At 32.4% G+C, this 25,070-nt stretch overlaps 2 protein-coding genes and 1 pseudogene across 2 annotated transcripts in view; 2 read left to right on the top strand and 1 right to left on the bottom strand.

Moving 5' to 3' along the window:
• Positions 1-25,070, top strand: part of Naa15-16 (N-alpha-acetyltransferase 15/16) — a 339,442-nt gene that overhangs the window by 51,201 nt on the left and 263,171 nt on the right. The gene's annotated exons all lie outside the window — the stretch shown is intronic.
• The window catches only part of LOC140440122 (uncharacterized), a 125,901-nt gene that overhangs the window by 9,863 nt on the left and 90,968 nt on the right, over positions 1-25,070 (bottom strand). The window contains exon 2 of the mRNA XM_072530408.1: positions 291-791. Coding sequence (XP_072386509.1) covers positions 291-791 — 501 coding nt within the window. The remainder of the gene's footprint in view (positions 1-290; positions 792-25,070) is intronic.
• LOC140438031 (cilia- and flagella-associated protein 298-like) lies at positions 5,612-10,830 on the top strand (annotated as a pseudogene).

The following is a 25,070-nucleotide window of genomic DNA, read 5'->3' as shown; positions in this document are numbered from 1 at the left end:
CATATACTATGGTTATTTGGTCGTAATTGTCAACACTGCAATACTCCATCAAACATGCACCAAATAGCGTTAACATATGAGCGACAACTGCACAATACAGGAAAAATATTGATCCAACTTTAATGCAATTAAAATAAAACCTTTAAAACGGACCACAGAAGAAAGTAATGCAATAATATGGAACGAACACATAAGAAAATAACATAAATAAAGGAAACTGAAACCGTATGGAGATGTGATTAGATTGATACCAAAAATAAATTATATCACTGCTGAAATAGCATACATACCTGGTGTAACGGGGCCTTGTAGTTGTCAAGTGGAGCCCAAGGCGATTCCGAATGATCCCTTTTGTCGTCGTACGGTGGAAAGCTTCCTCCTCGTAATACCAACAAATGGTTTTCAGCTAACCAAATTTCGTTCTTATCTAGTCCTCCTAGATTATCAATGTTATCGTTAGGAACTTCTGGATTGATGTCGTAACTCAAAATTCCTGGTCTTTTTGGCGGTTTATTGAATATTTCTTTTTGTATTAAAGCATATTTTCCATCCGCTATTTGCTGAGACAGCGTTTTGGGTTTGTCGTCATCGCCGGTTTTGTTGTTTACCTTTTTATTATTTTTGTTGCTACCGGTAGCTTCGATTTTCATGTATTCTGAATCATTTGGATCTGGATCGACTATTCGCAGATGGTTGGTGTCGGTGTTTCTCACTTGCTTAGGTTTTCTCTGTTCTATAGCCAGGCCTAGAGCTGTTATTGTTAGGACCAAAAGCATACAATGACGATGCATCTGAAAAAAAAAACAAATGGTTAGCTTCAACAAATAGAATTCCTGTTAATTTAATTAAGAAAATTAAAAACAAAATACAAGTTCTAAAAAGAGGCATTCATTAAACTAAAAGAAAAGAACAGTGTGAATATTTTGAGACTTAAAGTAAACACCAATATGAGTACATGGAAAATAAAAGAATGTTATAGTTCTGCTCAAGATTTTGGACTAATAAGACCAACAATAATGATTGTCCCAACCATCCGTTGAACCAATCTTGAAATTTTTTAAAAACTAACAGATTTTTGTAAACAGTTCTGCACATTCTTGAACTTTGCCTGAAATTTAAAATTTTTTTACATTTATTAACTACAAATCGCTGAAATAAGTAAAATATGTTTTTGGCTTAATATATTTAGGCATATTTGGCTATAATATGGCTTAGTATTTTTAATATCTTTGACTTGGTCATTGATTGATCAAATTCCCCACACAACATGATGTAAATTAGTCAATTAGTTAATTAAGTTTTTATTAATTTTTTGTAACACTATGATAAAAATAATCGATAAATTTTGATAAACACAAGGAATACCTGTCGAAAGTTCAACTAAAATAAAAGACTTTAATAATATTTAATTGTAACTGAACCTATTGCCAAGAAAGTTTTCTCAAAAAATATAAATTTAAGGTTTAGGAAAATAAAATAAATAGTATTTATATACACTACACAATGTGTAAATAAAATTGAAAAATGCCAACGGTAAGCTGTTAATGCCATTGAATGAGAGAATTTAAAAATAAGAGCGGTTTTATTTTATAAATTACTTTCTATTGATCATTATGTGAATGAATATATTGCCGCAACTTGCTATTGATCATACTTAAATGTCTTAATTTGTAACTAACATCAGGTTATGATTATTGGTTGAATATCGATTAATGATATATCATTACATTTTTTACGATCGAATACCTTGCCGGATTAATGATTTTGACATTTTTATCCTTGCTTTTAAATGCTGTTCATGATTCACGAGAAAGGTATATAAACGTTCGTTTTTCATTTTTCAAAAAAAAAATCAGTTTTAGCGTTAGATGTGTGGTTATTATGGGAATCTAGCAATTTTCAACCGATGGTTACCTTCTTGACGTAATTTACACGATTACTGTGATTTGATTTACTTTCTATATCTCGTTTATAATTATAACTGATGAATGTGTATGTAACAACTTTAATGAATCCTTTCATTTCCAATAGTATGACGAATACCGCGTGTGTGCAGAGATATTGTTTGAAAAGTTAGTAATAAAAGATGGGTTTCTAAAAATCTCACATCACGTATATACCTACAAGAAAATTGTCGAAAATTACTAAACTAAAACAAAAATAACCTTTGCTCAGTGTGCTAAGACCAAATTGGAATTGTGCAGGTTAACCACCAAAATTGCAAGGTGCCAGATTGAGACGAATTATGGAATCCTGGATAATAGAAACAACATTAATTATTATAACTAGACACCGGAATATATATCCGAAATGCATTTTTACAAGAAATTGCATGCATCTGCATATTTTTATATATATATATATATATATATATATATATATATATATATATATATATATATAAATGTATAATGTCAATATTTTCTGAATGTGTCGCCTTTTCTCGAAATTGTTCATTCAAATTCCCTGAGTAATAAAACCTCTGTTTCTTTGCATCATTTTGGGCTTACCTGCTATTGTAATAAAACGTTTTAGATAAACTGGAGAGAAATTAACAACGCTAATATACAAATAAAATGAAGCATACATAAACAATTTTAGTGAGACGAGTTTTTCGGCAAACCAGAAGGGCGGAAGTATCGGTGAAGCTTTTAGGAATAAGTAGCTGTTTTGAATCTCCGAAATTTATATTAGTTACATTTATGGTTTTCGCGTCAAACAGTATATTGAGAAAAATTTTAAAAGTACCTTTATTTATTTGTTTATATCGTGAAGTCCAAACTAATTGCTTGGATTCAGCCATATCCTGAATTAAAGTTGGATTTGGAAAAGTATTTTGTCGAGCTTGCTCTAACATTGTAAGTAACTATTTTGATTTTAAAACAACTGAGCCATTGACAACGCATGTTTCAGTAAATTGTCATTATATGAATTGGTTTTTAAATGAAAAATTTATGAACAAAACGATCATTAAGGTCTGCATATATTCCGCATATTCTTTAAAAATGTTTGCAGATTTGCAGCAATTTTTTGCATAAATATGCGTCTGTTTCCTCTGTTTCCTGTTGTATATATTCCAGTCTATAATTATAACAGACTTCAAAGACTCCTATAAAGAAGACTCAGGCTATTTGCAGAACAATGATATGCAGTCTCAAATGGCAGTTTCAGATGAGAAGATCTTTTACCAATTCAGTATATTTTTACTTATTTCAAGAAGGCACTGTGAGCTTCCACGTGATTATTTTGAAAACCTTTTTGTTTTTCGAAATAACTGTTGTACTTCTAAGTCAAACAGTGTCATCTAATTTGTGTGAATATTTCGACTGAGTACTGAAAATAGTGCTCTGGCATGTATCTATTTTTTTATATCTTTATTTAATGCCTTTATAACATATTTCAGAGTATTATTGTCACATGCAAGATTAATATTCTAGATGCTTTTGCGAACATGTCGTACAAAGTCACACACATACGAAAGTTCACTGTATACAAGATGAATTAAAACACAAAAACCCCAAATGAATTAAAATGAATTAAAACCCCAAAAACTTACATCGGTCAAACTGGTATAAATTTTAATAAACGAATAGCAGAACATAAAAGGGCTTTCAATAATAGAAAAACAGATTCTACATACGCACTTCACCTTCTAGATCATAATCACTCTTTTAATGACGAATTTCAAATTCTTCACATTCAAAATAAAGACCTTAAGCTATCTTTGTTAGAATCTATGGAAATTAACAAATTACAAAACACCGACATAATTCTGAATTATCAACTTGAGAAAAACAGTTTTACCCTCCGCAACCTATTTCGTTAAAGACTATAAAGTGTATAAAGCATACCAAAAATGGATCACTTGAGAAAGGCACTCTGCCGAAACCGCTGTAGTGATAAGATTTTATAATAAATTTTGTGGAAGTTTTGAAAACAAAGTTTTTCAGTGTTTTATTGTAACATATGAAGTATTTGTTACTCTATTGAAAAGTTCCGTGCTTGATTTTTAGTGCTGCGTGGTAGGTACATAAGTACAGTAGCTCTGATAAATGGATTTTTAATCAAACAAAATTAGAAAATGAGAGTGATTTATTATGCGAGGGACATAGTGTCCAATATAATATAATTTTCACTCTTAGTTTGAGTTGAATTTTTGAAATCAACTCATTTTGAAAAAATAAAAGTTATTGAATGAAGCAGAATTACTACAACTGTCAAGAGAGTGATGAAGATGAGTTTTCAATTACTTTAGGATGCAATTATATCTCAAACACTTCACGAATCTGTCTATAAAGGAGGCTACAACTTTTATTGGATTAAAGTTTTAAAATTTTAAACAAAAGATTAAAGCAACATTTCAACGACTATCTTAATTTTTATACAAAAGCCTTGCGTAATTTTAGAAAACAATAGTTTTAAATATTTATCATACAATAATTGTTTACTGGTGGGTTTTTCGTTTTTAACAAATTCTACACTCCCATTTTTGGCTTATTTGGCTCGGTCAGCAAGAACGACATTTATGCCTTGTCACCGTTAGAATTGCCCCTAAAACATTTAAAACAATGGTTACCGTTTCGAATTGAGATAGAAACCACGACCACCGAAAGGTCACACAATTGAGAGGCTGCCGCAATTTTTTACCTTTAAGTAGTTTGTTGTGTTTTGATCGCGGTGTGATTCAATACGAAAAGACAATAGAGTTTCGATGGCAACCTTGAGATGGTGCCTTTCTCTTTAAGGGTAGGTGCCGAGGTACCAATCCTAATCGCGCCCATTTGTCGCATTGGTGTCATTACATTCAGATTCCTCTTTAATATCGACATAATTTTAGATTTTATTAAAAATATAATTACGTTTAAAACTTAAGAACTTTAATACTATAACATTAAAGAATAACCACTAACGAGTAATATTTGATCATAAACTTGATAATAATAACATTATATAGGCAATTTGATCCATATATAATATGATTCATAAAGAAATAATTTATTTTATACATATACAGGGTGTTAGTAAATAAGTGCGACAAAAAATAAGGACATATAACATATGTCTGCAAATGCTTCGTTTAAAGAGAAACGAGATGGTGACCATTTTTCTTACAAACTGACAATTTATTTATTGCTCTGAAACCAGTTGAGATATACAAATCAAATTTGGTGGGTTTTAAGACGTAGTTATTGCGCATTTTTCGACTAACAATTGAGGAGTCAGCGGGAAAAACAATCATACTTTTGGTCGAAATTGAGATGACGAAGTTTTCTAGTGATGAATACAATACATATTACTTTCGGATGGCACGGAGTAAAAGGGCAAAACATTTACAGTTCTTTTATTACAAATGTTAAATGAAACGGTGTACTGGGAAAGAACAATTATAGTCCGTGCGCTGCGAAGGAATAACGTTAGGATCCGAAGGCGCCCCCTATCTGTCTGTCGGGTGCAGCATTTCTCTGATTTTCTTTCTTAGTTTAGCCACAGTATTACAGTATATTGCTAATTATTTAGCAATATACCGTGGTTTAGCGACTTCGTTGGTGTTCTAGTTTGAAAGTTGATTCTATTTGAACAATAGTAGAGTAGTGAGTACATACTGATTAAAATGGAAAGTAGTGGTAGTGATGTAGATGTGGGGACTGCTGCTAAAAAAAGAAGAAAAACAGGCCGTGTTCGTGACGTTATGAAACTTCTGAGAGTCACCACTCATGAGGTAGGGCCAGATTGCAAGTGCCACCGTTTTCGTTGTTTTGGGAACGTCAATGAAGCCGAAAGGCGACGCATTTTGACTCATTCAATAAATTTGCTAACTACGACGATCAGAATCGGTATTTAGGTGGTATGATAACCGTTCTCCCAGTTGTGTCGACGAATTCGAATGGGTACGGGGACACCTAATCTTGCTTCTTATTCCTATCGTGTTAGGAGTGGCCCTGATGAAGCTTTCGTGATGTGCAAGTATGTTTCAAAGAATTCTTATTCATTCATGGAATTTCTGCTTTCCGAGTGCAAAAAATTCGAGCATCACTTGTCTCAACTGGCACTGTACCATTAGACGCTAGAGGAAAACACGGAAATACGCCCCCCAAAATTTCTGAAGATACTATCGTCAAAGTGACAGAATTTATTGGTTCCTTGAAAGGAAGAAAATCGTCTTACTCCCGGAAAAAAAGGAAGGAAACTTATCTTCCTGAAGAACTCAACATAACTAAGTTACATTCTACGTACTTAGAAAAAAATGCCGATAATAAATTATCGTATAAGTTTCGCGAAATTTTCAAAGTTTATTATTGCAATCGGTTTTTCTAGGAAAAACCCCTGTAGCTACTTTGACACTATAAAATTGAAAATATCTGCCCTTTCACAGAAATTAGATGCCAGCAGTGATGAATATAAAACTCCAATCTTGAAGAAATTACAAGAAAAAAAACAACGAGAAACAACTTCATCTTGCGAGAAGTGAAAAATTTTATTCTGTGAAAAGAAAATATCGAAAATTGTCGTCAAAAGCAATCGATACCGAAGCCATAACCATAGACTTCCAAAAAAATTTACCAACCCCTAATGTGACCCCAAATGATGTCTACTATAAACGGCAACTTAATTTTATAAGCTTTAATGTACATGTATTACCCGATTCTAACTCTGTTTTCTATACTTATGGCGAATCGGTAGCAAAAAAGGAGGCTGACGATGTGTGTTCGAGGATTCATCACCTTGTATATAACGTACTGTCATCTCAGCTTCAAAATTTGATAATATTATGCGACTCTTGTGGAGGACAAAATAAAAATTACACAATTTTTCGGTATCTTCATTATCCAGTTCAGACAGAAGGACGGTTTGAGTTTGTGAAAGTAATTTTTCCCATCAGAAGATATTCCTATCTAGAGTGCGACCGGGACCTGAGTTTAATTAATGACAAAGCTTATACGGAAACTCCGCAACAGCAGAGTGAAACCGAAACCGTTCCAAGTGGTGGACTGACTGGACTGTGGGAAAGATATCAAATTTCTGAATTGGACTAAGCGTTTCTCCAAAAAGAAAGAAATGCCCAACGCCTAGGAGACTTATTCGAGTGTTGGAAATCAGGAAAAATAGCCCTCAATTTATCTTTTACATCTTTTTTGAATGCAAAGTTAAACGAAACCCGAAAAGAAATTTAAGGAAAGCTCATAATATCTCGACTCCGGAAGTTACTAGCCACAATCATCCGGAAGCTTTGTACAATGGCCCACTTCCGGTCAAAGCTGCTAAGTTACAAGATCTTCTCCACTTGACCAAATATTTGGAAAACGTAAACTCTAGAAAGTTCTACACTGATTTACAAGGTACCGAACAGGAGGGAAGTTTGTTTTTGTGACGCAGAAGCTTACTGGAGAAAGTACTGGGGAAGAAAGTTCGTGGCCCATGTCGACACACTCAATTTTTTGTATGTTTTTTGTCTTCTCTTGATTTTTAATGTCAATTAAGAATTATGTATTCATCACTGACGCTCATGCGGATAATTTTTACGCCGTAAGTACACCACTGATATATTTCAAATTAAAAAATCATTCCTCGTTCAATTTGTGACGAAAAAATCTCTTACCTATTTTTTCATTTGTGACGTCGTTTTTATGCAAAAAATAGAACATTACGCGTATTTTTCGCGTTATTAAAATAAAAACGACTGTAGTAAGCTCGAAAAAGCTCGAAACTGAAGTGAAAGATCAAGTGAATAGAGCAATCAGAGCCGCAGGCTGCCTGAATGAAACAATATGGAGAAATAAAAATATCGGGAAAGAAATGAAAGGCAGAATTTACAAAACAGTCATCAGACCAATAATGACATTCGCGGCAGAAACACAACTTGACACATAGAGGACAAAAAGGATGTTAGAAACAGCAGAGATAAAAACACTTGGAAAAATTGATGGCAAGACACTATGGGACAGAGCTAGAAGTACAGATATACGACGTAGATGCAAGGTGGAGAACATCAAGAACTGGATAAGAAATAGAAGAGTAGAATGGAACGATCATATAAGCCGAATGATAACAAATAGAGTAGTAAAGACAGCAAGAGACGGTTCCCCAATAGGAAGACGATCAGTAGGAAGACCACGAAAACGATGGAACGACAACTTACTGGAGGCACATTGAAAAACAGACAGAGTCATGTCTACATAAAAAGAAGAAGAAGAAGAAGAGTCAATTGTATCAATAAAATATTCGACAAATAAATATTTAAATAAATAATTATGTATCAGCACGTTTCGCTTGTCTTCATAGACCCCTTCAGGTCGTTGATTTCACTAGAACCAATATGTGATTAAATGCAGTATATGCGCTGAAGATGTTCAGCAAAATGTACTATGGAAATAATATTAGACAAAAATCGTTATTTCAGGAATAACTAACTTTTTCCAATTAAAGTAACTATTCATCACATCTACTACAATTTCCATAGAATGCCGGATGATTGGTCTTCCGTCCAAAAATTATGTTTGTATTATTATTTTAATGATCACGAAAAAAGTCGTTTAATTAAAATAGATAAATATTATCAGTTTGAGTAAAACGATGGTCTAAAACATTCTGTTTCTATTAATTAATATATTTGAAGTTTTTTGTAACACCTCTAAATAGCATTCAAGCATGCAACACACAAAAACTCTCTGATTGAAAGTATTCTCCACAAAAATGACCACTCAAGGTTGTGTGATCGGCGAATTGCGAGATGTAAACTTGGTATACAAAACGCATTAGCTTAAATCGCTGACTCGAAGTGGAAGAAAAAAAAAGTAAGCACGTTGTTAGTACACGCCACCTTTTGTTTGTTGGTCTTTCTCCTTGCGACATTGTACCGAGTGGGCGACAGATTGTGGTTTTAATTGAAAATTTGAAATTTAAATGCACGAGCAATGACGAAAATGGTACTTATTACGATTTTTCTTTTTGAAATACAATGCGTACTTATGGGTATTTGGTGCTGCCCATTTATAATCGTGTTGAAAGTATGATGAAGTGTGCAAGACGACTTAAGTCAAATACACAATAAGTTTTTGCATGCCGTTGCCTTATATTGTTGCTGGAAAGCACACTCCCGTCATTTCAAACATTTTTAAAGTTTAGCGATGATTTGGAGGTTTTTACAGAATAATTACCATTACATTTTTGTTGTGTACTCGTATTTGTTTAAAAATCCTTCGCTGAATACGATTTTAAATGGTAGTGCCGAGTTTTGGATTTATTTATGGTACATTTCCTTGTCCAAGAATTTTTTCCAAGAAAGCTCTTAAAAGCTAACCCAATTTAATTCAAATACACTCAGGTGCAAAATAAACAGGTTTGCAACATCTTAATATTTGTCAAAATTTGAGGTGTATTTTTTGTTTTATTTTAGTTCAATTTTAATAATTTTTTGACCGTACTAGACAAAATGACCAACTTGCATGTATAGATTTTAGTTAATTCCGTGCATTTCAGTCACCATAAAGAGTTGATTAAAATGATGTATATTCGTTGTATCATGTAGAACAATTCGCAATCAAATTCTAACAAAATTTCTCAACAGAAAAAAATTACAAAGGTGTGGAAAATTGCACAAAAATAGTTACGCTTCTTAATATACTTGTCAGTGTTTATATAGAAGTAAGTCACTCTTTCTTACATAAAGGAAAACACAACACAAATTACGAATCAACGAATCAAATTACGTTTTAATTCATGTAAAACATAAAAACGAAATTACTATTTAAATGGGAATAAGCCACAATTAAAGGTTAAAGTACGTTTATTGACGTTTCAATTTCCACTTCGGAAATCGTTCTCAAAATACAAACATTAGTAAAGTAAATAGAACGATTTCCGAAGTGTAAATTGAAACTTCAATAAACGTACTTTAACCTTTAATTGTGGCTTATTCCCATTTAAATAGTAATTACTCTAACATGCCACAAGAAAATAGCTTCAGAACAATATAAAGACGAAAGTCAGTTCCTCTACGAAACAACCCTAAACACAACTGTTGAAAGTCTGGTTACTTCTGTTGTGGCTATATAATGGAGTAAATAAGTATATAATGGAATGGAAGATTAAAGTTGAGAGAATTTGTAGCGAAATGGAGGAATTATCGAAATACGGTACTTTATATCCTCCAGATATTCTGGGACTAAATGAAGACCAAGTACAGTAATTAAAACTTGTAGATATATGGGGCGAAAAGAGTATACCAAGTGGTGGTTTTGAATATAACAAAGACCCCATAGAAGAAACGGGAAACGACCAAAGAAAAATATGCAAGAAGTTTTAGTGAATGCTGTGACCGAAGAAAAGAAATTATTTCAAAGAATCTTTTGTTACAAGGAAAGTGTCTCACAATGAAAACAGTTCAGGAAGCCATAAATCTTCTTAAAGGAGCGGTCACCATTATTTACCCCATGAGACTACACCCTCACGATGTCATACGTATGGAGTTTCAAAATATTGAAAATCTTTTTGCAACTCAAGCCTCATCAAACGTCATTGATATAGCCTACTACTGCGCAAATATGGTTATCTGGGAAAGAAATGTATAGGGACAACAAAACTGTTGGAGATTATGTGGAAAAGATAGAGAAATCGAAAGTGGTTATGAAAATTTCAAAACGTGTCTCTAGACCTCCAGGCAGAGAACCATAACCGGTTGAAGAACGAAAATAACTTATGTATCATGCATACAAGAGACAAGACAAATTAAGGAAATTGGATAAGGATGAGGATGATAATTATATGAATTCAGAATGAGCCGATGGTCAGAAGATGAAAAGGACTTTCCATGGTTTGAATAATATTTTATAGCGACCGTAATTGTATGTCTAGCTGTATATATTATATTTTTTCTTGAATAAACTACGAGATTTAGAATTAAGAAAAAGTTAAGGTTGTTGAAGATGAGCATAGTTATGAATATGTTGCAAAAATATTTCATATTCATAGCGCTATCGTCAAAAGAGTATAAGAACGTTTTCGATAAACTATTGGAAATAAGCGTAAAGCAGGTGGTGGTGACAGAAAACGCAAAACTACTATTGATGACCGATTTTTTCACGTCAGAACTTTCCTTGTCACGTAACATTTATTTATTCAAGAGGTATAAGGTACAAATGCTAATGTTTGGACAATTCATCGAAGGTTGAGGACCCAAAGTGGACCTAAATTGCTTTCGCGTCACCGAGTAGCAAGACTGCCTTTATCCACTTTACATTTATATTGTAACTTAGTGCAGTGGAATAATGGGCTTTTTACTCAAGGATCCAGATTCTGCTTACATTCTCCAGACGGCCGAAACAGAGTATGGAAAAGGTTCAATAATGATATGAGTAGGAATAAACCGGGAGGCTAGCAGTTGGTGATCATCAATTAATCTTTATCGGTTCACTGATGTATTGAGAAAATATTAGTCGATTATGTTGTACTTTTTAGTGGATGTATTGGCAATGATTTTGTTTTAATGCAGTATAATACGCGGACATATACAGTAATCTGTCACACAAGACCTAGGTGAAGTTGGTGGTAACAAAATAAACTGGTTAGTATGTTCGTCTAAGCTCTATCCCATAGAGTATGTGTGGGACGTGCTCAGTAGGCGAGTCAGAGATCGTGAAGTAGCTTTGGCTACGATCAATGAGCTTCCTATAGCCCTTATTCTTGAAAGATGAGAATATTGACAAAAAAATAAAAATGGCAACCATCAAGTAAACCAGAAAGTACCTAACGGGTGTTCTGTTGAGTAATTTTAAGGCGAAATTTTATGTTCACAATTGATACGATGTGATCTGATAACATTACCAATGTATTTGTATATTTCATATTCGACTCTCAGGTATTATAGGATTTTATTTCTGGATCCCTTTCCAATATTAAGTTCTACAGTTGTCCTCCAATAATGAAATATTTTAAACAGCGTTTTTAAGACTTAAGTCGTTCCTCACTAAGATAAACTGACATCCAAGCTACCTATTTTCGCATGACCAGTGTTTTTAGTAAATTTATTATTGGCAAACATGAATATTTTGTGGTTTAATATTATAAATACATTTTAGATAAGAAACTCAGTTTTACCGGTCCAATTTAATAATTTGATCAAAAATAAAATAAAGAAACTTTTTCTAAATAATAATATTAATAAGTACTTCTCCTGGTATTAAGTCGAATCCCGGAGCCTTTTTGGGAGTGATATTGTTTTTGATTACTTTGGTTTACTTCTTTAGGGGTAGTAGGCTTTATTATTCCTTGATTAGTATTTCTTGATTTTCGAATATATTCTTTAAGTATAAAGCGAACAGATGTTCGCCATTTTGTTTTTCGTCACGTTCCCATGTTCCAGCTCCTTTTCTAATGGGCGGAATCTGTTGCGTTGGTCTAATTATCCTTTTTGTACAGGCGAAATACTACAACAATTACCTAGGATGCCTGCCCATTGTAAACCTCACAAACCTTATAAATGCAATATTCAGGTTTACAATATGTACCCAAAACAGCTGAATTAATCATGATTCCCAAAACAGGGAAACCAGTACATAAAGTAGAATCTTACAGACCAATATAATAATAAAATTATTTAAGAATATCCACAAGGAATCTACGTTCCTGTAGTTGGCTGTATACCATATATTAAAAAATTTATTAAAATCCTTTGTAAAAGGTATATATTTAAAAACCCAAACGAGCTATGTTAGACAAAACGTTTTCGGAATCCATATTCCATCATCAGTGTCTAGGAGTACATGAATGTAGTCACTAAATATATGTGTAAAAACCCGTTAAAAAATAATTAGTTACATTTGGTTTACAGTATTTCTTATAAAATATTATTTACGCCATGTTACCTAATCCAACGGTAACTTTAACATCTTAATATTTTATAAGAAATACTGTAAACCAAATGTAACTAATTATTTTTTAACGGGTTTTTACCCATATATTTAGTAGCTACATTCATGTACTCCTAGACACTGATGATGGATTATGGATTCCGAAAACGTTTTGTCTAACATAGCCCGTTTAGGTTTTTAAATATATACCTTTTACAAAAGATTTTAATAAATTATTTAAGAATATATTGCTAATAAGAATACAACCTATACTCGACGACAAAGAAATTATTCCTTTCCATCAATTTAGATTCCGTAATAAACACTCAACAATAGACCAAATACATCACATAACAAATATTATAGGGAGATTTCTAGAACAGAATAAAATATGCTAGTCAAACCATTCGATAAAGTGTGACACAAAGGCTTGTTACTACAAAGATACCTTTTCATCAACTATGTTTAGCTAATACAGTCATATTTGGAAGACAGAACTTTTGGTGTTAAATAGGAAGGCGAATATTCACAACTACGACAAATAAAAACAGGAATCCCATAGAGCAGTGTTCTGTGACCGATACTATATTTGTCATATATATGTGACACCTCTGTTACGGAAAATATTAAACTGACCACATGTGCCACTGCAACACTAACCGTCCGTCAAACGTTCGAAGAAACAACTAGACACCTCTAAAATCCAGTGAACAAAATAACCTTAAAATAATAAATGTCACATAAAAATAATGGAAAAAAATCTACTCATATCGATTTCACTTACAAAAAACTAAATAATCACCAGGTAAGATTAAACAGTAAATTAATTAAATAAATTATTTTCACGCACGTGCAAATCCCGGTATGGACAAACTAATAATAAGTACTGCATAAATCATTATTGACTAATGATAAATTTTTAACAGATATATCTTCTTCTTCTCGTGCCACTCCTAGCGGAGATTGGAAATCATCATGGCCACTGCGACTTTGTTAGCAGCGCGATATATAGCCTATCTTTAATAATCATTTTATTTCACTAATTTTTCCTTTCGTGTAATTAATTCAGTTCGTTTTCCATTTCACAGTTATTAAAAAAAATAGCGCAAAGTAGCTTGAAGCGCATTAAAACTGTTTGTCGAAGGCTATAACCGAGAGGAAACATAGCCCAAAGTCTTAACAATACCATTAATCTAAATTTAAATATACCCTATGATTGGGAGTGGTCGGTTTATTAGACCGACCTTTTTAGAATTTCGCAACGGAATAGTATTTTGGGTCACGTATACGTAATTACACTTTACACTGTTTTGTTTCCTAAAGAGTTACGCGCTATCCGTCGTCTGTTTCCACATACTTCGATAATAATTGTATTTGTAAATAAATGATCGCTAATGTGTTCTTTATACTGACTATCTGAACGAATCGAGCGAAGAACCCTGAAAGTATTTTTATTGACACAGTAGTCAATTATCATCCTGTTATCGAATGGTGATAGATGTGATAAAAATGATAAAACTGTTATACCAGAAACAAATTTATTAATACAATTATGTCAATAAAAAAAGATACTTCCATGGAATCCTGCTTAAAAATATGTAAAGTCTTGTCAAATAAGGTAGGTCAATAGGGTTTTATGAAGGTATTTTCATTCATAGTTGCAAATAACCGTTGTAGGACCTCTTCTGTTCTTGCAAATAATACTGTACCGTCTGTGTATCGAATGTTACTTCACATTGATCCTTCGGTTGCTTGTGTGAGTTATTTTTGGCAAATGATTTTGCTATAAACATCAATGGTGACAAAATGCGAAAATGAACTTGACGTAAGATGCTTCAACTCAGTAGATGTAGGTAGCGACCAAAGCATAGTATTATGTAAAATAAGAATCATCATAAAATACTTCAGACCCAAGAGAGTGGTTCGAACACAAACAAAAATCAGAGTCGAAGGACTAAATACAGAATCCTCGGAATATTTATACAGAAAAAGAATATCAGAGAAGATTGCTGGGAATAAAAAATTACAAAACGATAAAATCGAGGAAAGCTGGGAAAAACTCTAAAATAATAATTAATGCAGCAAAAGAATCACTTGGAGAGAGGAAAGTAACGAACACTAACATTTTAAAAAAGAAAACCCCATGGTTTACACAGGAAGTGAAGACAAAATTTGAAGAAAAGAAGAAAACTTTTTTACAATACAGAACACAATAAACCCAACAGGCAGACAACCACTATAAACTAATCAGAAATGAAACGAATACTTTAGTCAGACAAAGAAAAAGGAAAAACTGGCAGAGCTTCTCAAAACAGATGGAACACTTTCTTTGGAACACAAAAAGAAATATGGAGAATGATTAGAGGACAAAGAAAAGAAATGAACGAACAAATAAAAACGAAACACATTCAGAAGGAAACATGAACAGGCTACTTTCGATTTCTATTTGCTAAAGGTGACGATAATGAACCACCAATACCAAAAGTGACGACAAACGAAGAACCATATTAACGAGGAAGAGGTAAAGGAAGCATTAAGGAAATTAAAAAATAGAAAATCACCAGGAGAGGACAGAATACCGAATGCACTTCTTAAGTACGGAGGACCAGATTTGACCAAACAATTATTAAAACTAATCCAAAAAATAATAGAACAAAACAGAATACCACAAGCATGGAGATCAAGCATCTTAATACCTCTCTTCAAAAAGGGAAACAAATCGGACCCGGAAAATTACAAGGTGGGGAACATCAAGGACTGTAAGAAATAGAAGAGTAGAATGGAACGATCATATAAGCCGAATGAAAACAAATTAGAGTAGTAAAGACGGCAAGAGACGGTTCCCCAATAGGAAGATGATCAGTAGGAAGACCACGAAAACAATGGAACGACAACTAACTGGAGGCAGATTGAAAAACAGACAGAGTCATGCCTACATACACAAAAGAAGAAGATGCATGTCTTTCGCACTTCTTTGAGTATTTTTATTTCTGGGTATATCTCGTATTCTATAATACTCTATCAAAATTTTTTTCAACCAGTATAAAGTATGCGCGTATTTCCTAATTTATATCCAGACATATTTGTGTAGTACATACATTCAACGCTAAGAGAGCCTTTCTAGTAGATATGTTAGGTTAGGTTCAATATGAGTAGGCACTTAACCACCCTTCCATTCTACCTAAGAGATCTATTGTGGCTCATCCCTAGGTTTAAGTTATCCCTTGAGCAGAGCCATAAAGTCTATTATGGCCGTTTTTGGACTATGGTCTATTTTGTTTTATTTTGTTTTATTTTATTTTAATTTTCTTTTATTTTCATTAATAATCACACATGGGCATTTACTACTCCACTTAGTGTGTGGTCGCGCGATCTATCTTTAAAGTTTTTTCGTTTAAAAAACAGCTGAGAAAATCTGATACAGGTTTTTGAATGTTCTAATAGGTATATGAGGGATAGCTGATGGCAAATCCTTGAAGACGTACAGTTAATTTTACTTTTAAATAATCATAAAAAGTGATAAATTCATCTTTTGCCAATAAAACTTTTCTTATACATTTTAGAGAAAAATATTAAAATAAAAGTCTCAGCTAGATCCACCAAATAGTTTGTTATTCAATTTGTTTATCCCGGAAAACAATTATTTATACAACTGCATTTGTTCAAACAGTGATTTCTAGAGGATTATAAACGAGGATCTAAATTTTATGATCCATTTTATAGATGGCATATACCGAAAAGGAGTAAAAAGGTATAAACCGTTTAAGTGATGGTACCCATAAAATACTACCGGTCCGAGCTGCGTTTTTTTTTGAGAATGGAGTTCGATGTAAAAATTATATTTCGTTTTCTTAGACACGCATAAGCTTGATTTTTTTAAATTGCGGTAGCTCGATAAAATAAGAACTGTACTATTTTCACCTCCCGGAAAAATAGAAGAATCCCCGAAAACTCAAAAGTTAAATTTTTCCACAAACAAGTTGAATTTTACCATTATTTCGTAAAAAATAATTAAATTGTATTTCTTGTAAAGTACAAAAATATTCGTTTCAAAATTTATTTTAAAACTGTTATTCAGAGAATGTCAAAACTTCTTAAAAAATAAGTTGCTTTATATTTTAATTAAATAAACACATTTTGAATATTAATTTATAATTATTATATATTTATATAAATAATATACATTAATTATTAAAATTTAAATACTTCTTACGAAAAAAAACTTTTTTAAGGAAAAAAAAACAATTTATTTATATTTCCGAGATTTTCCGATTTTTTGGGAGGTAAAATAGCCCAGGTCTTATTGTTTTCTCGAGCTACTCCAGTTAAAAAAAAAAAAAATGAATGTTCTACGTGCCATAGAAGGCGAGATATTGCAAATTTTTCTAGCACGCTTCGATTTGAAGTTCCATTAAAAAAAAGGAGTTCAGAAAGTTCTCCCCGTCACTTTAACGTGGCGGTATTTTACGAGTACGAGCACTTTAACAGGTTGTAACTTTTTACATCTTTGCTGTATATCTACTGCTGTATATCTTTGCCATCTATAAATTGAATGATAAAATTTAGATCTTCGTTTATAATCTGTTCAATTTTCAACTCTTAACGTTAATAAACAATGGAAATATGATTTTATGAAAAAAATGCTACTATGGTTACTATTGGTCATAGGTTCTCTAAAAAATGTGCTTTTTCTCCAGCTTTTCAGTGAGCGTACTTAAAAGCTAGTAACATAAAAAATATCAAAGTCATAAAAGTTTATAAGCTATAAAATCTTAAAGTTTATTATTATATATTTAAATTAAAACGTGAAACATACTATTCCGATCTGCTAAATACCTCTAATAGTCAATTTTTGGACAAGTACAATTGTTTAAATAATCGCTCTCAGGGCGATTCGAAAAACGAATTAAATAATTAATAAACTATTTGCTCGATATGTCTGAAATCTAGCACACTTTAAGATACATTACAGCAATCTTAAGTAGTTATATTACATGTCATTATGCAAAAAAACAAAGTTATTAACATTTATAAATTACTGCAAAAATATGAGTTTTTTGCAATTATCTCGGTCAATTTATTTATGCATTTTAATTTAGAAACTCGCAAATTAAAGAACTTTTTAAGATGTACAACTTTTTTTTAACTATTTTTCTCTAGAATGGATAAGAAACTTTTTATAGTCAAAAAATGATTTTTTTAGATAGACTGAACTAAAAACTGAATCAAATTAGAGTAACACCCAAAAATATAATGTTTTAATAAAAGAATGTTTCAAACGAAAACCACACAACTTCTACATATCGTACACAACTTATATGTGTTGTATGAGCAGTTAAACGTACATATCTTTCAAAAAATATGAGAAAAAGGAAAAGCTCTTGTGTTTTGAAATATTTAATTACTATTATCGAACTACGTTGTAGGTACCTATAAGGGTTATCAAACGCATCAACTAAAACTTGCCAACCATGTTCACGTTAATGAAGTTACATAACTCGGTAACGTTATAGCGAACTTTACCTAATCATTAACATCCATTAAAGAAATCACAATCCGTAAATACTTTCATTGTTATGATATTAGTGCAAGCACTTTTGTTATGTTTCGTCGAAAATGTGCACAATACCTGACATTTTCCTTATTTGTTGTCGCAATATACGAAATGTATCAGAGAAAAGTCGCAATTGTTCGAAAGAATGTTTTAACCTAATTTCACTGAACGTGTTTAATTACTTCAATTTTGACATTGGTACGAGGACTGTTCTGTAAATTCTTGATAAAAAAACCAATCTATTTTATGAAAACAACTTCTAACATATTGATTACATAATAATTATTTAAAGTAAAATTTTTATTCATTTAAATCATTTAATAAACACCTGACGAAAAGTTCGTTTTCGGGAGATGCCTCAAATCTTATACCTACATATAATTAAGAATTTGTAGATTCTTTCAATGGAATGTTACATAAAAGTGAGAAAAATAATCCATGAAACGTTAAATGAATTCGTTACCAATATCGCCAAAGGACACATTTAGTCCAGAGAAATGAGTTATTCCTGGGATTTTGACCTGGCGAGGTATCTGACAAGTTTTTTGAGTTTAATGGAACTCAATAACTAGTACTTCTTGTTTCCTACTGTGGGTTCGGTGGATTTTTGAATCTTTACCATCTAGAATGTTGAAAAATGACACATTTTCGACAATTTTTTTTGTATTTTGTTTATTATATTATGGCAATTAATTTTTTTTTATATCATTATTTAACAAACTATATATTGAAGAAACCCTCCAGAAAACCCGATAATATGCATAGGTGACGATAGCATAAAACGCGTAAAAACTTTTGAATACCTTGGCACCACAATCAATGACCAATCGGATCCTCAACAAGAGATAAAAACCCGAATACAAATGGCAAGACAAGCTTTTGTGAAATTCAGACAGCTTCTATGTAATCAAAACCTAAATTTCGAAATACGCTACAGAATGGTCAAGTGCTACATATGGTCCATCTTGCTTTATGGCATGGAAACGTGGACTTTAAAAAAAACATCTATCAACAAACTTGAAGCATTTGAAATGTGGTCATTAAGAAGAATGATGCGCATACCTTGGGTGGATAGAGTTAGAAACGATGACGTCCTTAAGAGAGCCGGCGTGGAAAGAGAACTCTTTAAATTAATTAAAAAACGCAAGATTGGTTACCTTGGGCACATATTGAGAGGAGCAAAATATGAAATACCACAGTTAATCCTACAAGGGAAGATCGAATGTAGGAGAGGAGCCGGCCGCAAACAATTATCCTGGTTAAGGAATATTAAAGAATGGACAGGAATACACAATACAGGCGAGCTGTGTCACGCCGCCAAGAACAGAATTCTAGTAATGAGATAGTCGCCTACGCACTTTGGTGTATGGCATGTTAAGAAGAAGAAGAATATTGAAGAAGAAACAAATTATATATTGATGATAACAAACATTTTTTTTTCTTTTTTTCTTCTATTGTTCGTGTATTATATGTATTATACAGATGACACCGCCAAAAATTGTTCGTCCAAAAATTACTGCTCCACGGCGGACAGATAATCTCTGGAACGGGAAATTTGAAACATAAAATTCGAGAAGGGCTTTAAAAAAGAAATGCGCTTACGTGATAGTTTACCAAAACAATTGAAAATTCTTCGAAAAAAAAAATTCCGACCATTTGTAAAAATTGTTCAAAAATTGACCTTATTTCGACACAAAAACTTTATTATTTTTTTTTTGTTCAAGTTGTGGCAAACTATCATAGAAAAAACCAAAACAGACAAAATGCTTTAAGGTTTATTAAAATCGACCGATCCGGAGATTAAAGATTTTGAGAAAAACTATGTCGTAAAAACCTTTGGAAGTTAATCTCAGGATCTAGTCAGTTGATTTTAATAAATAATGATGCATTTAATTTGTTTTGGTTTTCTATATGATGGTTAACCACAATTTCACCAAAAAACATAATAAAAAAGTTTTGTGCCTGAAAAAAGTCGAAAAAACGTCAATTTTTGAACAATTTTTCAAATGTCCGTCATTTTGTTTTTTTTTACGATTTTTTTTTCTTCTAAATTATCACGTCTGAGCACTTCTTTTTTAAAACCCTTCTCGAATTTTATGCTTCAGATTTGCCGTTCCAGAGATTAACTGGCCGTCATGGGACAGTCATTTTTGGCCCCAAAAGCATTTTGGTGCCATCTTTGACATATAGGAACAATGGAAAAAAAAGAAAAAACATTTTTTTGTAATCTTCAAAAGTTGTTTAATAATAAAAGAAGTTTGATTGTCATATAATTATAATAGATAAAATATAAAAAAAAAAATTGTTGAAAATGTGTAATTTTTTAACATTCTAGACGGTAATAGTGCCTTAAAGCTTTAAAATGGCGATTTATGAATGTTGATTTACTAATCTGTTTTATATAAATCTATAAAGAACCTAATAATTCTTAATTTTTTAATTAATGTTAACAATCATTGTAAAAATCAACCTATAATCTGAATATTGTGTGGAAAGATGGGTCTTTTAGTGTAAAAAATATCCTCAAAAGTTCAAAGTGATTTATCGATTAGTTTAATGGTCAGCTAGTGTAGAAAAGCGTAACACAATAGACATTTTTCAAAGGAGTATTTTTTTGCTGGAATCACTTGAGGATGTACATTGTAACAATAAGTCAGTCGCAAACTTGTACTTAACTTTTATTAAACAAAATCTGAAAAAAATCAAAACTTTTTGCTTTTTGCGCTTACCGTTTCACCTATAATTCGATAGATATTGCTACTACAAAAGTATGTTAAAAGGTGAAAGTTTAGTTTTTTCAATTTTACGTAATATTTGGCTAGCTAGAAATTGAAAATTTAATATTTATTGTTTAGAAAATAGCAAGAATTGGGAAAAAAGTGCAAAAATGGAGTTTCTCCTTTAAATTTTTTCGATCCTTTAACATAACTTACAGCCTTTACGATCCGCCTAGAAAAACTTTAGAATACCACTGAAACGCACACTAAATTTCGTTAGGATTGATTTAATAGTTTTTGCGAATAATTTTGCAATCGAGGACCCAACAAAACTGAAACTTGTGCTAAATTTCGTTAGGACCCCTTTAAGAGTTTTTGCATAATAATTTTGCAATCCAGTGTCCCAAAAAAAATTAAAAATTTACAAACTTTTGCTGCGCCCATATAAAGAAAGGCTTAATCTTTCAAATGCACTTTGAAAAATTGAAATCGGTCAACTAGAAGAGCCTAAGGAATTTGTTGAAGTTATAAATAATTTTTTAAAATAGGTAAGTCATTGGTGTTTGAAAATATCATATTTGAAATCTTTGACGTCCGAGACATCCATTAAAAAAAAGATCAAAATCGGATGATACGAAGCCGAGAAAATGCAATTTTTGGAATACGTTGTGATTTTGAACCCACCGATTCACTTTTTGGGGGTTGACCTCACCTTACCTCCATGCACTTCGAGCGACTTTTTACGCGAAAACGTTTTTTTTTTGTTGTTTTGATGCATATTTTGTACGATACGCATCACACAAAAATTTTTATATAAAAATTACTTGACTTGGGTCCTAGCCTCCTCAACAATTTTTCTCCAGTCATCCCTATCCATCGCTTTCCCTTGCCAAGCACGTATTCCCATATTTTTCATTTCTTCATCGGGTCTTCTTCTTCTTCTCTGATAAATGGGTCTATGAAGGAGCGTTTTTCTAGCTGGGTAAAGTGCATTGTTCATTAAAATTATGGATACAGATTCTACAAGTCTTAGTATAATTGCAAACCACTTGATTTGATTCATGATAATCGCTCCTATGGTTTGAGGTAAACAAATTTAAACCACCTCGTAATAAACCACTTGAATCACTTCCCATATCGCAGTATTGCGATGTCTCTCTTTATGTGAAGTTGCTTTTAATGCATTTGAAAATCCCTCATTCCCGTAAACTTTTAATATTTAAGTTATGCCATATCTTTTGTACAACTGTGTCGCGTGATTTTGCGTGACCCTCATTCAATCACCTTTTGTTCATACATTGTTTCCAAAAATGTCTAAAATAACGAATTTTTTGTAAACACTATTGCCTCTTCCTCTATTAACAAACCTTTTCTCATTACATGCCGAAAATTCGGTTCATGTAGTATTCTTATGATTATGATTAATGATATTTTATTTAAAGTATCAGCTGCATCTGCATTAATTTCTGGTTGAATAGCTTTTAACGTGGACATTTCGTTCCTAAAATTTTTAGTACTGTCCAAATAGTGTTTGTACGCCCTTGGTGAATCGAAAGTTTTTATGATCTTGACTTATTCGGAAAACTACGAACTGATACTTTCGTCAAATCTCTACACAATGTTGGGCATCCTATATCAACAGATCTCTGATATATTGACTCGATCATTTGTATTTATATCAGAGGTTAGATTCGTTTTCTTTTTACCCTACTTTGCTTTCATGAAATATTGGCGACAGCCCGATTTAATTGTTCGATTTTATGCGAAGTTGCACAGTTGCCATAAGTATTTTACTACTTTCGAAAAAGATAATGCTCTCTCTGTCCATCCTGTCATCGATCCTCGATATTAGACTGCATATCGCAGTTTTCCAGTGTTTTGGACTTAAAAAAATGCGTCACTTACAATCCTATTGAATTTCGAGTAGAGCTAATATCATTTCAATTATTTATTTAATACTTAATTTTTTTGTAAATTTATGCGATCGACGACAGCGTCGTACTATTTTAGCCCTCCCCTTGTTAGATTAGTTATGTCTCGCGTAAGGTTCATTTTGACCACGAAGAACAGTATTCGTTGAAAACCCCTCGTATTGAAAAAAATTCACGATTGCTTGAAAAAATAATGTTTTAGCCTGATTATGTTGAATGTTTTCTTTTCATTCAATGTAATTATTTTAATTTTGACAGCTGTATAAAAGTGTTTTGTTGTAGTTATTGTGTGCAAGAAGATTCGCACGTTTGTCTCGACTCTTATAAGTTAATATGAGAACGATGTACCAGAAGAATGACAATGCAGATTTAATGCAATTTTCCAACCAAAGATTCTCTTAACATTTTTTACAAGACGCAGACAAGCCATTTTTAAGAATGTGTTTCAAGAGGAAACAATAAAAACATTTGCATATATTTTTTTACTTTCAATGAAACTTGATGCTGTGAATTACGAAACTGTTTTAATTTTGTTAACCGCCACTTGAAATAAGTGCGTTGGTTTGTTACCTATGGCTGGCAAGAAATAGTCAGAAAATTCTGAAAAACCTAGAAAAAAGCAGAAACAGAGTCATTAATTATTCGAAGATCGAACCATAAACATAAAAACTCCGCTTAAGTTTAATGCATCGCAGATCTCCCATAACAAGCAATGTATTGCACAATTATAAATTAACATAATGACATGGTGGTTATATATAATACCATAAGTTTCTATTTTTTTCCAAAAGACAATAGAAGGGCTCCTCTAAGAGTCGAACCTAGGATTATGACTGATTAAAAATTGGACGAATTGTACAATATTGGATAAATGAAAGCTGAAGAAAAATGATGTACTTTTTGAAAGATTGGAATGGCATTTTTCAGCTATCAGAACTATTAATGTAAGTATCTTCGTTTAGTAAGAACGAGGATTAGGGATATTGTGGAAGAAATTACAAAAATGAAATGGCGCTGGGCAGGTCACGTAGCCCGATATAATGACAACAGGTTGGCACGGAGAATTCTAGAATGGAGACCAAGGACGACAACAAGAAGCATGGGAAGACCTCAAAAAAGATGGGTAGATGACATAAGAGCAGTGGCACGCAAACAGTGGATTAGATTGGCGCAAGATAGAGAAAGATGGAAGCAATTGGGAGAGACCTACATTCAGGAGTGGATGGAAAATGGTTGACAAACAGAATGTAAGTATGGTAGATATAATAAAAAATGCGAAAAGGGAACGTCCTATGGATATATAGGACCAGAAGACAGATGCAAACAAACACCCGCGGATCAATTGAGAACATGACACTCACATACAAACATTCGCACAAACATAAAATATACATATGCACATCTACAGCATGCTCGGATCGGAAAATCATCAGACACCCTTACTCCTACCTAATCATCACACGGTGAGATTTGTGCGCTTACTGCGCTGCTCAATCCCGAGGTGGCAAAGGGAATCTATGCTATAGGGGGAAAAGTATTGCCTAAGCGATTCCTCAGAGATCTAGCAAACTGATCAGCACACAAAGTGGACAAAGGTACAAAAGGAGAAAGAGATGTCTTCAAAGAAAAGTATATAATGGTCTTCAAAAAGTATATTTGAGGCTGGTCCAGATAATTTACCTGAATGGATCCCAATAACCCGGGCTTATTTTCTTCGTTAAAACGTATACTAATAACCTATGGAAAAAAAAGTTGAAAAAATTACATATATGTACACAAAATGATTTAATAATAAATACCACTTTTGATACTTATAATAAACATTTACAATACTCCTTAGAATAGTTCAAATTAAATGGCAAACAAATATTCAGAAAGCTGGTTAAAAAACACAAATTTTAGAAAAAAAAAGAGGTTTATGAATAAAGTTTTAAAGTTTTTAAGAAAACTTTTAGCAAACACAATTATTGAAAACTGTTTAAACAGGAACGTTGTAAATAAAGAGTACTTTGCGTTCCGACTA

This window comes from Diabrotica undecimpunctata, chromosome 4, assembly GCF_040954645.1.
Source record: "Diabrotica undecimpunctata isolate CICGRU chromosome 4, icDiaUnde3, whole genome shotgun sequence".
Lineage (NCBI taxonomy): Eukaryota > Metazoa > Arthropoda > Insecta > Coleoptera > Chrysomelidae > Diabrotica > Diabrotica undecimpunctata.
The sequence above is the reverse complement of the archived record's forward strand: the minus strand, read 5'-3'. Positions and strand labels throughout refer to the sequence as shown.